Raw genomic sequence first — 17,622 nt, 5'->3', positions numbered from 1 at the left:
TAAAGTTTCTGGCTGGCAATCAGAGCTTTTAGAAATTGCATGTTTGAATCCCGTGGGTGGCAGGTCTTTTTCTTTTTTTTTACAGCAGCTGCGCAATGTGGTTACACCTGCTCCAGCTGCTCACACTGTGTTCCTGCTGCGTTGTGTGCTTGAAACCATTGCAGCGGCGGTTCGTTCATGCCTGCCTGTCAGCTCGATGATTTGTGGTTTGCTCATACCAGCTGTTCTGCCGTGATTCGCCCTGATATGTACTTATTCATACTATGTGTGAAGGGGCCCTAAGATGTGTTTGCATGAAAAAGGGACAACATATCACCTGAAATGTTTCAACACTTGGTATCAATGCCAAAAAGGCTTTAAGTGTTGCGAGAACAAAATGGCAACATTAAAAAGTGATGAATGCATTAGGGCAAATTCACACTGTGACGTGAAGTGGCTGATGCTGGGTAACAGAGCAGATTCTCAAACATCTGAAACTCCAGATCATGCTCACTCTAGGGGTCTTCAACGGAGCATGAAGTTGTATTGGCAGAGCTCAACGTTTGGAGACAGCCCATTGACTTACGATAGGATGTGGTTCAGCGTTTGCCGTCGAAGGGTGGGAGCGCTGGTAGCATACTTCACGGAACAGTAGCATAGCTTTGCAGAGCTGATCTTTGACTCAACGATTGAGATGTCACATGATGTAGCTTATGTAAACTTGATGTAACAATTGCATTTGTGTCACTTGCCACTGATGCATCATTGAGACAGATGCTACACATTCCTTTATACTTGTATTATTTTATATCTTTATATTTCTACATATTTCTTTAGGCCCAAGATATCCAGAGGTGGTAGTGTGTCCAGTCAAGCCTGTTGGCCAGTGGAGGCCGGTGAAGGCAAATGGAATAGTAATGGCCTACAAGCAGAGGTGACGTAGTGGTAGCGGAGCTCAACAAACTTCATCATATTTTTGCTAAAGGCTGAGGGTTTGCTGACATTAGTCTGTAATCTGGTCTGTTAGCTGAGCTTTTCATTATTTAGGCTTCATTTGTCCTACTCAGGTCATAGTTGGGCGACCCATATATGGGCTGTGGAACCCCCAACACACACACACACACACACACACACACACACACACACACACACACACACACACACACACACACACACACACACACACACACACACACACACACACTATGTTAGGTGCTTTATATATAGGATATCAGTTTGAATCTTCCATGTCATCTACCCAGTGAGTGGACAGGTTTGGCAGCATGTGGTCTCTGTGGCATTGCTTTCAAGATCACTGGAACACAAAAACTTCCCCTCCAGTCCAGTGGAGAGGGACTCTCATCATAGAATCCTCATATCATGTACTCACAACCGAACAGATTCTGAAAGCACTCTACAGTGCCTCACACTCAGCCACCAAGTGTTGTGGTTAGAGGTCCAGATGAGACGGCACCGGTTCAGTCGATGGACTCAAATGCTGGGAGCAAAGACGAGACAGGAGCAAACGAAAGGATATGTATTTACAATAATGGATTAACAAAGGATTTATTGTGCTGAAGCTGGAGCTGGTACCTGCAGAGCCGAGACAGGGTCCACTTGTCGCGGTGGAAAGCCGGGAGCTGCAGTGCACACAAAGCCAGGTTTGAGAGTTAGTGAGTGGGAATGAAAACCAGGTACAGGAACCGGAGCCAGGTGGGACACTCGGAGCTGAGGAGGGAGGAATGTTCTGAGAAACGAGGAGAACAAAGGTGAGTGATTGCACTTGTAACACTGGAAACCTTTAACAACAGAATGTTCACAGGAAGGCTTAATGCAGGAATGTTCAGCAATTCTTCACAGAAGTCAGAGGTCACCAGCGGCACATGTTCTGACACAGTTCAATTAAGCTTAACTTGGCTTCAGGAACGACTTGGAAGTTCTTAGTCGTTCTGCATAGCAGTTCATACAGTTCTTGGTAATGCACAGTCAATGACAGGAGCAGAATGAGAGCTGGAATCTCACAAACTGAGGCGGTAGGAACTTAGCTGAACGGAGCAGAGCCGCACGCTTTGAGGCTGAGTGCTGAGGAGCAGCGGCACAGCTGCGAGTCAAAAGTGACGTAGTGCAGGTAGTGACGAGGAAGCCAGGAGACGTTGCAGAAAGGTGTCTGGAAACACCAAAGATCAAAGAGCTCTATTACGGAAAATAGAGGTGCCAGGTTACCTCTGAGAGGAGATGCGGGAAGCTCAGACATCGTGCAGAGGTGTCTCAGGGAATCTCTCAGAAGACAGAGCTCATGGAAGCATCAGAGTCGAGGTAACAGTATCTCAAAGTAGTATCTAGTAGTATCTGAGTTCATGAGCCTCAGGTGCGAGGAGATGATGAATTGCAGGTGCTCCTCGGCTCTGCAGTGCACCACTCTGAGGGAAAACAGACAAATAACACACAAGAGGAGAGAGAAGGGAGGGGAGAGAGGCAGTCAAAGGCAGCCGACAACAACAAGCTCACTTCAGCAGTTCCAAAATTTTGTTCGGACGAGTACAACTTTGCATGTCCTCTGAATAAAACATGAACTGCAACTGAAACACACTCAGGTGCCTCTCCTCAGGTGTCAGTTGGTACTTGGCCTGTGCATGTGTGTTTGTGTATACATCCATCTGTGGGGCTGTGTTGTGTTTCTGCAGGGGGTGGTCATGTGGACTTTGATGATTTCTGTGAGCTTATGGGTCCAAGGATGCTGACTGAGACGGCTCATATGGTTGGGCTGAAGGAGCTGCGTTGTGCCTTTAAACAGGTAAAAACTCTTAAGCAGCCTGATGTGAAGTAAATGACCAGATGTATACATTTATTATGAAACTGAATGTTTCCTAAGACGGTCCCACAGCATGCAGATGTCACTTGTGTATGTATAAGGCAACAGGACAAGCAAACCAAAGTTGCAATTGATGTTTTTTATGTGGCGTTCTGCAGCCATTAATCATGGCCCGTGTCTGTTCATTTATATATTACCAGCTTCAGCTGCCTCCTGAGTTGCACTCCTTAATGTCAATACAGCATCAGGTGATGATTTCCTTATCGCCCAAAGACACATCCTGATGTGACAGAGGACCTGACCAAGCCAAACAAAAGAGGTGCCAGTGTTACTTAAAATCACAGCTTTACTTGTTTGGGTTCAAGACACATCAAGGAAATGTTATTTATAGCACACGTCATTACTCAAGGAGTAAACTAAATGTGTTTACATTAAGAGAGACAACAGATGATCTGCATGAACTGCTGAGAGACATGCAGTCAGTACTGTGCAGCATGCAGACACACAGATGCTTTAATACGCTCTCGGCTTTACATTCAGATTAATAAGTAAGCATTTCCATGGGAGCCAACAGATGGCTGAGGACTTCAGCTGTCACTGTCCTCAGCGGTGACAAGTGGAATCACTGGTGACTACTATGTGTCCCATGCAGCACCTTCTTCCCTGTGTTGGTCACTGTGCAAAGCTTGGACAGCAGAAATACAGATACAAATACAGTGAGTTTGTCCATCACACACAACTTGTGAAGACAATAAGTATAAAACAAAATTATAAATGTAAAAGCGTATGTAATTCTATTGTTGTATGTATAGCTCCATCCCAGGTCACTCAGTGGACAAGGAGCTCGCCTGCCAATGTGCAGACATGGGTTTGAATCCCAGTCATGCTGTCTGTTTCTGTTTGTGTCCTTGGACAAGATGCTTGGGATTTGTTCGCACTGCCAGTTCAAACTGGATTTATTGCAAATCTGATTTATATCAGATCTCACTGATTGACTGTCCACATTATATACAGCAAGTGATCAGATCTGATCTGTATGTCCACACTGATATAGTCTTATCCATACAGACTGCTATGGTAACAGGCTACACCCCCCAAAAAAATATAAATAAATAAATAAAATAAACATGAACTGTGCCTGTTTGGGTCTGAAATAGTTACGTGGAGCTGCAGCGGAAACTCCAGACATCAGAACTCCAGTGCAGCTGTTTTCCCATCATAACATTATAAGCCAGTATTCATGACAGAAGTTTTATTTCAGCTTCTACTTTTACTACTCAATATTCCATTATTTTTGAGATAATGTTAGTAATGCTTTGTTATGCTATTTCTGTTTTCTCTTTTTTCCCTTAAAAATATAAATCACCATTGTAATCATTTTACTGAGGAACAATTTAAGCATTATTCCTGTTGTGAAAGTGTAGGAACACGGACCCACAACAGGGGGCGTAAAAGAACGGGCAATGGATAAGCCAAACAGTAACAATTTAATGTTGTAAATTGTGCACAACGGAATACAGACAACAAAAAGTTTGGAACTACAGTCAATTACACGTTGGGTGAGGTGTGGGCAGGCTTGAGGATAGGAGTCGCCCGTCCAGAACCGAGCCGGATCCCACACGGCCCTCACCGCCAACGGATCTGAAGAACACCGGCCGCCAAGTCCTGAGTCCCCAGGTGGTCACCGTCTCCAGCTGTCAGACCTGGCACTGCTGGCAGAGAACAGAAACAGCACAGGTGAGTGTGAGTACGCACACTCAGTAATCCCACAGTCTGTGTTCTTTTGGGAGGGAGCACCTCCACCTCCAGTCACACACTCGTGCAGCTCCTGTCTAACCACTTATCTGGTTGGGGTGTGAAGCGAAGCCGTCGCTGATCACACCAAACACCAATCCCTCAGATAAGGCACACCACAGGAAAACGGCTGCAAAGAAGTTCAGACTCTAAGTCAGAGTTAAGTGTAGCAGAGAAATTACCTCCAAGGTAGCTGATTTCTCGGCGGGGAGGTGGAGTTGCAGTCCGGCTTTTAAGGTGGTGGTGATGTGGATGAGTGACAGCTGGTGCTGATGACGAGTGACAGCTGTCACTCCCGGTTGCTATGACGCCCTCTCGTGCTTGAAGCCCGCACTTCAAGCAGGGCGCCATCTGGTGGTGGTGGGCCAGCAGTACCTCCTCTTCAGCGGCCCACACAACAGGACCCCCCCTCAACGGGACCGGGTCCAGGATGAAGCTCCTCTTCACCCAGGAGCATTCTTCGGGTCCATACCCCTCCCAGTCCACCAAATACTGGAACCCCCGGCCCTTCCGACGGACGTCCAGGAGCCGGCGCACGGTCCAAGCCGGCTCCCCGTCGATGATCCGGGCAGGAGGCGGCGCCGGTCCGGGGGTACAGAGGGGTGAAACGTGGTGAGGTTTGATGCGTAACACATGGAAAACCGGGTGGATCCACAGTGAAGCTGAAGCTGCCAGCTTCGCTGCGGCTGGACTGAGGATCTTGAGTATGGTGAAAGGTCCAATGTATCTGTCCTTTAATTTCTGGGATTCCACTTGCAGGGGAATGTCTTTTGTGGAGAGCCAAACCTCCTGCCCAGGCTGATACGTAGGGGCCGGGGGAACGCCGGCGGTCTGCATGGTTCTTGGCCCTCGTCCGGGCTTTGAACAGGGCAGAGCGGGCGGTACGCCACACCCGACGGCACCTTCTCAGATGGGCCTGGACTGAGGGCACCCCGACCTCTCCCTCCACTAGCGGGAACAATGGGGGCTGGTACCCCAAACACACCTCAAATGGGGAGAGGCCGGTAGCAGACAATACTTGGCTATTATGAGCATACTCGATCCAGGCCAGATGATTACTCCAGGCCGTCGGGTGTGCGGAGGTCACGCAGCGGAGGGCCTGCTCCAATTCCTGGTTCGCCCGCTCTGCCTGTCCATTCGTCTGAGGATGGTACCCGGACGAGAGACTCACGGTGGCCCCCAGTTCCCTGCAGAAATTCCTCCAGACCTGAGAGGAGAACTGAGGACCACGGTCTGAGACAATATCCGATGGAATCCCATGCAGATGCACGACGTGGTGGACCAGGAGGTCTGCAGTCTCCTGGGCCGTCGGGAGCTTCGGGAGGGCCACGAAGTGGGCCGCCTTGGAGAACCGGTCCACTATCGTGAGGATGGTAGTCATGCCCTGGGACGGCTGGAGGCCCGTGACAAAGTCCAGGCCGATGTGAGACCAGGGGCGATGAGGCACGAGCAGAGGCTGGAGGAGGCCTTGGGCCTTGTGGTGGTCGGCTTTGCCCCTGGCACAGGTGGTGCAGGCCTGGACATACTCCCGGACGTCGGCTTCCATAGACGCCCACCAGAAGAGCTGCCGGACCACTGCCATGATCCTTCGCACCCCTGGATGACAGGAGAGCTTGGAACCGTGACAGAAGTCTAGGACCGCAGCCCTGGCCTCTGGTGGGATGTACAGTTTGTCCTTCGGACCTGTCCCCGGGTCCGGGCTCCGTGTCAGGGCCTCCCGGACGGTCTTCTCCACGTCCCAGGTGAGGGTGGCCACGGCAGTGGACTTGGGGATGATGGTTCCCGTCGGGTCTGACAGCTCGGTCTTGACCTCCTCTTCGTGCACCCGGGACAGGGCATCAGATCGTTGGTTCTTCGTCCCGGGGCGGTAGGTAATCCGAAAGTCAAAACGCCCGAAGAACAGTGACCAGCGGGCTTGCCTGGGGTTCAGACGCCTGGCGGTCCGAATGTACTCCAGGTTCCGATGGTCCGTGAAAACCGTAAATGGTACCGATGCTCCCTCCAACAGGTGTCTCCACTCCTCAAGAGCCTCCTTCACCGCAAGAAGTTCCCGATTGCCGACGTCATAGTTCCTTTCAGCCGGGGTCAACCTGCGGGAAAAGTAGGCACATGGATGGAGAACCTTGTCGGACTCCCTGCTCTGGGATAGCACAGCTCCTATCCCTGAGTCAGAGGCATCCACTTCAACTATAAACTGGCGATTGGGATCGGGCTGCACCAGAACTGGTGCAGTCGAGAACCGGCGTTTCAACTCCCTAAACGCGGCTTCGCACCGATCCGACCAGGTGAAGGGGAATTTTGTGGAGGTCAGGGCTGTCAGGGGGCTAACTACCTGACTGTACCCCTTGATGAACCTCCGGTAGAAATTTGCAAAACCGAGGAACTGTTGCAGTTTCCTACGGTTTGTTGGTTGGGGCCAATCTCTCACTGCCGCAACCTTGGCCGGATCAGGGGCGACGGAGTTGGAGGAGATTATGAACCCCAGGAAGGACAAAGAAGTGCGGTGGAACTCGCACTTCTCGCCCTTCACAAACAGCCGGTTCTCCAACAACCGCTGTAGGACCTGATGTACATGCTTGACATGGGTTTCAGGATCCGGAGAAAAGATGAGTATATCGTCTAGATATACGAAGACAAACCGATGCAGGAAGTCCCGCAAGACGTCATTAACCAACGCTTGGAACGTCGCGGGTGCATTGGTGAGGCCGAACGGCATGACCAGGTACTCAAAGTGACCTAACGGGGTGTTAAATGCCGTCTTCCACTCGTCTCCCTCCCGGATCCGAACCAGGTGATAAGCATTCCTAAGATCCAATTTTGTGAAAATTTGGGCTCCATGCAAGGGCGTGAACACTGAATCCAACAGAGGTAACGGGTATCGGTTGCGAACCATGATCTCGTTCAGCCCTCTGTAATCAATGCATGGACGGAGTCCGCCGTCCTTCTTGCCCACAAAAAAGAAACCAGCACCCATCGGGGAGGTGGAGTTCCAGATCAACCCGGCAGCTAACGAGTCCCGGATGTAGGTCTCCATTGATTCGCGTTCCGGACGTGAGAGGTTGTACAACCTGCTGGACGGGTACTCAGCGCCTGGTATCAAATCAGTGGCACAATCGTACGGACGGTGCGGGGGCAGTGTGAGTGCCAGATCCTTGCTGAAGACGTCAGCAAGGTCATGGTACTCGGCCGGCACCGCCGCCAGATTGGGAGGAACTAAAACCTCCTCCTTAGCTGTCACACCGGGTGGAACCGAGGATCCTAAACACTCCCGGTGGCAGGTTTCGCTCCACTGAACCACAACCCCAGACGGCCAATCAATCCGGGGATTGTGTTTTAACAACCATTGGAAACCCAAAATCACTCGGGAGGTAGAAGGTGTTACATAAAACACAATCTCCTCCCTGTGATTTCCAGATGCAACCAATGTCACTGGCTGTGTCTGGTGTGTGATTAGTGGAAGAAGGGTGCCATCTAGTGCCCGCACCGACAATGGTGACGGTAAGGCCACTAGAGGGAGCCCAACCTCCTTTGCCCATCTGCTATCCAGCAGATTCCCCCTCCGACCCCGTGTCCACCAGTGCTGGGGCGTGAAGGGTTAGATCCCCACTCAGGATCGTGATTGGGATACGTGCAGATTTTCAGGGTCTCCCCGCGTGGGTATTGTGACCCACCCTTAGCCCAGTCTCTAAGGATAAGTGCTGCTGTTTTGACCGTTTGGGGCATTCTTTCTGTGTGTGCTCGGTTGAGCTGCAGAGAAAACACTCCCCACGGATCAGCCTCCTTTGTCTCTGATCTGATTTTCTTTTGGCCCTGCTTGTTTCCATAGCAACGTCAGCAGGGGGAGCTGTCATCACGTGGAGTGCCCTGGCTGTGGAGCGTGGGGAAGTCGGCTCCCTTTCAGACCCGGGAGGAAGAGGGACGGCTTGTGCCTGACCACGCCCTTCGTCTCGCTCCCGTCGGTGTTCTGTTAATCGGTTGTCTAACCATATAACCAGGTCGATAAGCCCGTCTAAATCCCGCGGCTCATCCTTCGCCACCAGGTGCTCCTTAAGGACCAGGGACAGTCCGTTTACAAAGGCGGCACGGAGCGCAACAGCATTCCAGCCGGCTTGCGCTGCCGCAATTTGGAAGTCGACTGCGTACTTCGCTGTGCTCTGACACCCCTGTCTTATCGACAGCAGCACGCTTGAAGCGGTCTCGTCTCTATGAGGGTGGTCGAACACCTGTCGGAACTCCCTCACAAACCCAGTATATGTCGTTAGGAGCCGTGAATTCTGCTTCCAGAGCGCCGTAGCCCAGGCGCGTGCCTCTCCTCGAAGCAAATTTATAACGTAAGCCACCCGGCTAGCGTCTGATGCGTACATGACGGGACGCTGTGAAAAGACGAGCAAGCACTGCATCAAGAAGTCCGCGCACGTCTCCACACAGCCTCCGTACGGCTCCGGAGGGCTTATGTGTGCTTCAGGGGAAGGTGGGGGGGTTCGTTGAACGACCAGTGGAATGTCTGTCTCTGGCATTCGGTCAGCAGGAGGAGGTGCTGCAGCAGCGCCCTGAGCATGCGCTTCCACCTGGGCAGTGAGAGCCTCCATCCTTCGATTGAGAACAATGCTCTCCAACCGAGCAGTAAAAGCGGTTAAAATGTGCTGCAGCTCACCTAACACGCCTCCTGCTGGTGCCTGTGCACTTCGCTCTTCCATTGGCTGTTCAAGCGATGGTTGACGCCCCTCGGGATCCATGACGCTGGCCGAGAAATCCTGTTGTGAAAGTGTAGGAACACGGACCCACAACAGGGGGCGTAAAAGAATGGGCAATGGATAAGCCAAACAGTAACAATTTAATGTTGTAAATTGTGCACAACGGAATACACACAACAACAAGTTTGGAACTACAGTCAATTACACGTTGGGTGATGTGTGGGCAGGCTTGAGGATAGGAGATGCCCGTCCAGAACCGAGCCGGATCCCACATGGCCCTCACCGCCAACGGATCTGAAGAACACCGGAGCTGCCAAGTCCTGAGTCCCCAGGTGGTCACCGTCTCCAGCTGTCAGACCTGGCACTGCTGGCAGAGAACAGAAACAGCACAGGTGAGTGTGAGTACGCACACTCAGTAATCCCACAGTCTGTGTTCTTTTGGGAGGGAGCACCTCCACCTCCAGTCACACACTCGTGCAGCTCCTGTCTAACCACTTATCTGGTTGGGGTGAGAAGCGAAGCCGTCGCTGATCACACCAAACGCCAATCCCTCAGATAAGGCACACCACAGGAAAACGGCTGCAAAGAAGTTCAGACTCTAAGTCAGAGTTAAGTGTAGCAGAGAAATTACCTCCTTTGTAGCTGATTTCTCGGCGGGGAGGTGGAGTTGCAGTCCGGCCTTTAAGGTGGTGGTGATGTGGATGAGTGACAGCTGGTGCTGATGACGAGTGACAGCTGTCACTCCCGGTTGCTATGACGCCCTCTCGTGCTTGAAGCCCGCACTTCAAGCAGGGCGCCATCTGGTGGTGGTGGGCCAGCAGTACCTCCTCTTCAGCGGCCCACACAACAATTCCTACACAAATGGGACATTTTTGTTATACTGTACATGTTAATAGCAGAAGTCTTTCTATGATTTTCAGGACTGACAAAATTCAGGACTGTTTAAAAATTGCTTATATATATATATATATATTTTTTTTTTTATTTATTTATTTTTTCAGTTATTGCAATTACTAAGATGTGGTTAAAAGATGAGTATGTTGATTCTGTCCAGTTTGAGGGTTATGATTTTTTTTTTTCTTTTGTTAGAAGTGGGTGAATAAACGAGTGGTGGTGTGGCACTTTATCTAGCTCTAGTCATCACTATGAAATTGTTCAAAATATTTCATTTTCTTTGGATAATGTTATGGAATGTGTTACAGTGGGAATTAAATGTGAAAAATAAAAAAAAATGTAATTATAAGCTGTATTTATAGAGCTTCTAGAGCAAATATAAATATTTTTGTGGAGAAATTGACTAAAATGTATAAATCAATTAAAATCAATAAGCTTTTATTTGTTTGTGGAGACTCTGACATAGATTTTCTAAATTCTCATAGTCAAATACAAATTGTGGAATTTTTAGATTCTGTGTTTTGTATGGGATTGTATCCAGTGATCACACATCCAACTAGGATTACTACAAATACATTGACACTCATTGACAATATATTAACAAATCTTATTGTTGGGAATTTAACAGGTGGGTTACTTAGTAGCATTAGTGTTCACTTGCCGGTGTCGCCGACCAAACGTTCTCCCCTAAAAATCAGTCCACCCTGCCTTCACTGTGCATGCGTCATTTCTGAGCATCACCAGCGTTTCACCAATTATCGCTTTGTTTCTGCTTAAAACTGCGCTCCAGTCATCATCTATCTCAGCGACAGGTATCTGAAGCTTTTAGACAACAATCATTTCCACATAAATTCAGCATTATTTCATAACAAAAGATGGAGCGTAGCAGTGAGGTGAGCTGCTGGTGCTGCGTTCACTGTGCTTTCGTCATTTCAAAGTATCAGTAGCGACTCATTGATTATCTCCTTGTTTCTGCTTAAAACTGACTTTAGAATGTGACATCAGTTCGCGCTGCTTACAATTCATTAGATGATAAAAATTGATCATATTGAAATTACAAATTTCAAAAGGAAAATAACAGGGGAAACGATGGCAAACCTTACATTCAATGCCCCAAAATTGGTGTGACATTTATACTGAGGATATTGACCAATCATATGAATAATTTATCTCCATTATTTCCAATGTATATCATAAACATTGCCCATTAATGTTAAAAGTTGTTAATAAGAGAAATATTGATAAACCTTGGATCACAAAGGGACTACTGAATGCATGTAAAATACATTTTTTTGTACACGCAATTTTTAAAACTCAGAACAATTGAAGCTGAAAGTAAATATAAGATATACGAGGTCTGTTAGAAAAGTATCCGACCTTTTTATTTTTTTCAATCACGTGTGGTTGCATGAGCAAACCTTGAACCTTAGTGCGCATGTGTGATTTTTTTTCACGCCTGTCGGATGCATCATTTGCTTGTAAGCAGCCTTTGTGTGAGGATGCGTGGAGTCTCTCATCGTTTTTTCTTTGCAAGGAAATGGTGGAACAACTGGAGCAGCGCGACTGCATCAAATTTTGCCAGAAACTGGGCAACAGCCAGGTGGAAACCATTCGGATTATTCAGACGGCTTTCGGTGACAATCCTATGGGCATCACACCGATTAAGGAGCGGTACAACCGGTTTAAAGACGGCCGCACAATGGTGGAGAGCGCGCCGCGCTCCGGTTGGCCATCAACATGCTGAAATGACTGGATAAAGTGAATGCTGTGATGATGTGGGACCGTCGTGTGACTACCCGAGAAATTGCGGAAGAGGTGGACATCAGCACTTTTTCAGCACATTCCACTGTGACAGAAGATTTTGCCATGAAAAGAGTTGCAGCGAAATTTATCGGCACGAAGCTGATGGCGCAGCAAAAGCGCCTCCGCGTTGAAGTCTCACAGGACATGTTGTGACATGCCCAGCTCTTCCACCATTTGGAAGATTCAGACGGCTTTCGGTGGCTTTTCAGTCGTGTGACTATCCGAGAAATTGTGGACGAGATGAGCATGTCACAACACTGAACATTTCACAGGTGTTGAAATACTTATTTGCAGCAGTAAGATACAAATAAATTATTAAAAAAAATCATACATTATGATTTCCGTTTTTTTTTTTTTAGATTATGTCTCTCACAGTGGACATGCACCTAAGATGAAAATTTCAGACTCCTCGATGATTTGTAAGTGGGAGAACTTGCAAAATCGCAGGGTGTTCAAATACTCAAATACTATTTTCCTCACTGTAGATTTCTTATTTCTTTAGTCATTTGTTTGAAATTGCAAAATAAAGCAAATGTACGACACTGCAAGCTTGAAATACAACAGATCTGGTACATTTTTCAGCAACATTTCAGTTTATTTTTTGGAAAATCCATGCTGGGTGGGACAGCCAATTTGAACCCAAGAGGCAGGTGGAAATTTGCAGTGCTGAGCGGTGCCGCCCAGTGCCGCCCACCATAGCTAGAACCCTGCTGATGTAACCACATGGGCAAAGGATTACTTTGGGAAACCTTTGTGAAGCACTACAATACAGAGTTACATTCACAAATCCTGCTAAAATCTTTGTGCAAAGAGAAGTCTTATGTTGACCTTCTCCAGAAGCATCTGGGTTGAATGATCACACTGTGGAAACATGTTATCATCAGACAAACCAGTACTCCAGATCTTTTTTTTGGGGGGGGGGGGGGGGGGGGCGCACTGTGTGCTCTGAACCACAGGCAAAACGTACCATCCAGGCTGTTATCAGCAGCAAGTCCAAAAGCCAGGTTGTGTCAGTGCCCTTCTCAAACAAAATGTAATATTCTGTGATGGCAGCATTAAAAAAGAAAAGTACATTGCGATTTTAGAGCAAGATATACTGCCTTCAAAGGTACATCCTTCCCAGGGAAATCCATACACTTTTCAAAAAGACAATGTAAAACAACATTATGCACACTTTGCAAGGTCATGGCTGCAGATGAATAGAGTACGGGTAGTGGAGTGGCCTGCCTGCCCAATAAAGAATGTGCAGAAAATTTTGCAATGAAATGAGCAGGTACTGTTGCACAGTACTGCACTGTCACACTTTGCACAAATGAAACATGAATCAGTCAAATGGGAAAAACAGACAATATTCAAGCCACATTCATGAGGGACAGACATTCGTACAGCCATGTACGAATGCCGTACCGATACCCAGAATGTTTGCCGAAGCTGCCTCGAATGATTTGCGCACATTCAGAGTGTAGCAGCTCCTGAATGCAGATCGAATACCCAGAGTGCAGGTCGAATGCAGACACAACACAGCACAAAACACGAAAAAATAAAAACAAAACAAAATAAAAAAAAACAAAGAACGCAGCATGAAACCTCACATTGCTGGCAGAATGCAACAAAAATATGCAGAACGCAGCTGCATTGGCGTACAACCCCCCAGCTCTTTGCATGCACTCCCTTCCCTCGCTCTCTCTGGAAATCAGCTGTTTAGGGGAGGTGCGTGGCAGAGCGTGTCATGAACTGATTACATGTCAGTTCATGGATGGGATGTTCCCCCCGTTGCACGTTGTCCCTCTCTTTCTACCCCTCTCTCTCTGGAAATCTGCTGTTTAGGGGAGTGTGGCAGAGCGAGCACTGAGGTGTGCATGTCTGAAGCCCCGCCGTGTCCCGCTGCTGGATGTCGAATGACATCCAAACCATGAACTGTCAGTTCATGGGTTGCCCCCCCACATTGCATGTGCTCCCTCTCTCTCTCCCTCTCTCTCTGTGGATATGAGCTGTTTAGCAGACAGCCGGACGTCCTGCTGGCCAGATGGGTTCACGCACAAGCGGTAAAGCGATCAGATGATATGTGTGCACACACACACACACGGAGCGGATTAGAAGATCCAGCCTGATGCATGTGCAGTGCTTCGATCCGGTGTTATCAGCACACACCCGTGCTGCGGTGCGATCAGCTCTTCTGACAACAAACACACACAGTGGGGTGTGGGGATGGTCCAGTCTCACGCACGCGCAGTGCTTCGATCAGCTGTTATTCCAGCTGGATTGAAAGGCACAGGAGGGGTGTAGGAGACCATGAGATAGACAAAAGCCTTTCCCCACTTTGACTGCAGAGTGGTCTACATGTGCTCTACATTTGAGCTGGGCACACAAATGTGCACGACTATGTGGATTGCACTCAAGAATGCTGTACTAGGATTTTGAACGCAGCTCAGATTTGCCCAAATGTAGTTTGACTGTCCATTCATGCGGCATTTGGGCTCATTCACGCTGTAGTGTGATGGGGAGGTGTGTGCAGGCATGGTCAGGACATTTGGTCAGGATTCCATGTGGTCGAACAATTCAAACAGCCCCTTTGAAAGCTCTCCGAATGCTTTCAATTGGCGTACAAATATTACTACTACAGTCAGAATGCGGTGCGACTGTATGTGAATACATCATTTCTGAGGCCCCCAATACCTGGAACCTCAACCGGCCACAACAGATACGAGGTCTGTTAGAAAAGTATCCGACCTTATTTTTTTTTTTTGCAAAAACCTGATGGATTTGAATCACGTGTGCTTGCATGAGCCAACCTTGAACCTTCGTGTTTTTTTTTTCACGCCTGTCGATTGTGTCATTTGCTGACAAGCAGCATATGTGTGAGGTCGTGTGTAGTGCTCTCGGTGAATGTTCATTGCAAGGAAAATGATGGAACGACTGGAGCAGCGCTGCTGCTTCAAATTTTGCCAGAAACTGGGCGACAGCCAGGTGGAAACCATTCAGAAGATTCAGATGGCTTTCGGTGACGATGCTATGGGCGTCACACAGATTAAGGAGTGGTACAACCGGTTTAAAGACGTCCGCACAACGGTGGAGAGCGAACCATGCTCCGGTTGGCCATCAACATGCTGAAATGACCAGATAATTTCCAAAGTGAATGCTGTGGTGATGCGGGACCGTCGTGTGACTATACGAGAAATTGTGGAAGAGGTGGACATCAGCACTTTTTCGGCACATTCCACTGTGACAGAAGATTTGGCCATGAAAAGAGTGGTGGCGAAATTCGTGCCGAAGCTGCTGACAGCGGAGCAAAAGCACCTTTGTGTTGAAGTCTCACAGGGCATGCTGGACTCCGAAAAATGATGCCCACCTCTTCCGCAATTTCTCGGATAGTCACACAACTGAACAGCCACAGAAAACAGTCTGAATCTTCCGAATGGTTTCCACCTGGCTGTCACCCAGTTTCTGGCAAAATTTGATGCAGTAGCGCTGCTCCAGTTGTTCCGTCATTTTCCTTGCAATGAAAATCCGCCGAGAGCAAAAGTTTGCGCATGCGCACGAAGGTTCAATGTTGGCTCATGCAAGCACACATGATTCAAATCCATCAGGTTTTTGCAAAAAAAAAAAAAAAATAAGGTTGGATACTTTTCTAACAGACCTCGTATATGGCTACTTAGAGGAGGTGGATGTTATGTGTCGGACGCAGCCCGGAGAACCGACCAGCGTTTGAAGGACCCAGTATAAAATAAGCAGAGCACGGTACAAAAGATAACAGAGTTTAATGAACATAACAGTGCTGTGAAAAAATATAAAAGTGTGCGGTCTGGCGTGGTGGTTTTGCGGTGCGCTCCCAGCAGCGCTAACGGTCCGGAGCCAGAACCAATTCGGACCCAAGGACCCCGCCAACACCCCCCAGGTGGCCGCGACAAACCGAGTCTGTGAAAGAAGGAATCATTATGTGAGTCCACACTCAACACACAGAGAGAACGCTCAAAGGTGCACAAACAGCAAACACTTCCTGGCTTAATTACTAATCAGCTTCCCACCCTGCAGGCATGGAACACCCAGTTCACAAAACTCCACTGCAGTGGAAGCTAATTACACGACTAACATACAGCTCAATATAATAAGGTGTGAAGGACACCACATTTACTGACTGTATAAATGTTAGTCACAAAATCTAACGTACCTCAGGAAGTGTGCTGACGAGCGTGAGACCTCACCCTCTCCTCTTTCACAGACCATGCATCAAACCTGGACGTTCTCTGCATCCACTGATGATGAGATGGCTCCCGAGACGACGATCTCACCCGTCTGGTCACAAGGTCGAGTCTCTGGCAAATACACACTGTGTACTCCAGTCTTAAATGCCACCATGTTCCAATCCATGTAGATGCACCACAGCTGTGAGTCCTGACGAGCCGCAGGTGATCAGCCTCAGGTGATCAGGGTGAGGTCCTGATAAACTCAGCTACACAGCCACTCAGTCCCAAATGCAAGCCACCTGGAAGGAAAAACAAAAGACAGGACAAAAGACAAACAAAAAGGCAGCCAGGCCCCCCCAGCCATACAACAGTGGAGATGGGCTGGTTGTCTGTTGTTCTGGGAACAACTGACTTTTAAGTTTATGAATTCAAAAATTTTGTGGCAATTGACTGCCTCAATACTTTTAAGTTCTGCTAATTTATTTGGGTTTACTGCATATGCATCCCCTCAGGAAAATAATAATTTATGGTCAACTCATCAAAGGGTGCCTTAATTTTGTTTTTATCTCTGTATATTTTATTTCACTTTATGAAAGGATTTTGTTTTGGTGGTGGTGTTCTGCAATTTTGGAAATTTTCTAATCTTCAGATTGAAAAGTTAAGTTGCACTCATTGTTAAAACACATTATAATTTCTGTACTGTCAGGATGCCAATATTTCTGACCAGAAACGCAGAAGCCTTATTTCCACTGAGCAGTCCAGGTTGTTGCAGTATGGTATGGCACAGTTTGGAATGGTTAAGCATGGCTTGGCTTGCATTTCCACTGGCAGCAGTATCCATTGTTTGGCAGATGGAGCATGGTAGACGTCAACTTTCACATCATGGAGATGGGAAGTGTGACATCATATTGTTGCGACAACAATGAACTTGGCAATAACAAGCATTATAAAACAGCTGAGTGGATACTTGTCATTTTATTGGTGCTTTGTATGTCATATGACATGGATTAATTCATCCCATTTGTGTTGCTTTGCATTTAGAGTGTGGCTTGTGGCCATTTAGAGTGCAAATTTGGTTCCATACGTTTGGTACTATTGCACTCTGCACGTGCACACACACACGTACGTGCACATCTCCTTATGCACGTGTGCACATGCACGCACTCACATTTTATTTCGGTGCACTGAGGATGTACACAGTCTTTTTTTGGTAGTACACGTGCACACAAGAGCCGACCCGGTTGCATTCTGTGTGCACGTGCATGTGGAGGACAACGACATGATGATTTGATTGAGCTAACTGATGCTGCTAATTCTTGTAACACACACACACACACAAATTTCACTCTGCTGTAAGCCGTCTGGATGCATGAAGAGCTGCTCACTTGAAAAGCTGATGTGATTTTTGGCTGGACTGAGGAACTACACAAAGTCTTTTTTTTTTTTCTTTTTTTATGGAAGT

General features: G+C 47.9%; 1 protein-coding gene across 1 annotated transcript in view; it reads left to right on the top strand.

Moving 5' to 3' along the window:
* The window catches only part of cabp4 (calcium binding protein 4), a 61,362-nt gene that overhangs the window by 19,848 nt on the left and 23,892 nt on the right, over positions 1 to 17,622 (top strand). Inside the window, exon 6 of the mRNA XM_034189143.1 lies at positions 2,664 to 2,773. Within this exon, the coding sequence (XP_034045034.1) occupies positions 2,664 to 2,773 (110 nt within the window). The remainder of the gene's footprint in view (positions 1 to 2,663; positions 2,774 to 17,622) is intronic.

The sequence above is a fragment of the Thalassophryne amazonica genome, chromosome 15, assembly GCF_902500255.1.
Source record: "Thalassophryne amazonica chromosome 15, fThaAma1.1, whole genome shotgun sequence".
Taxonomy (NCBI): Eukaryota; Metazoa; Chordata; class Actinopteri; order Batrachoidiformes; family Batrachoididae; genus Thalassophryne; species Thalassophryne amazonica.
This window is presented reverse-complemented; position numbering and strand designations above follow the sequence as displayed.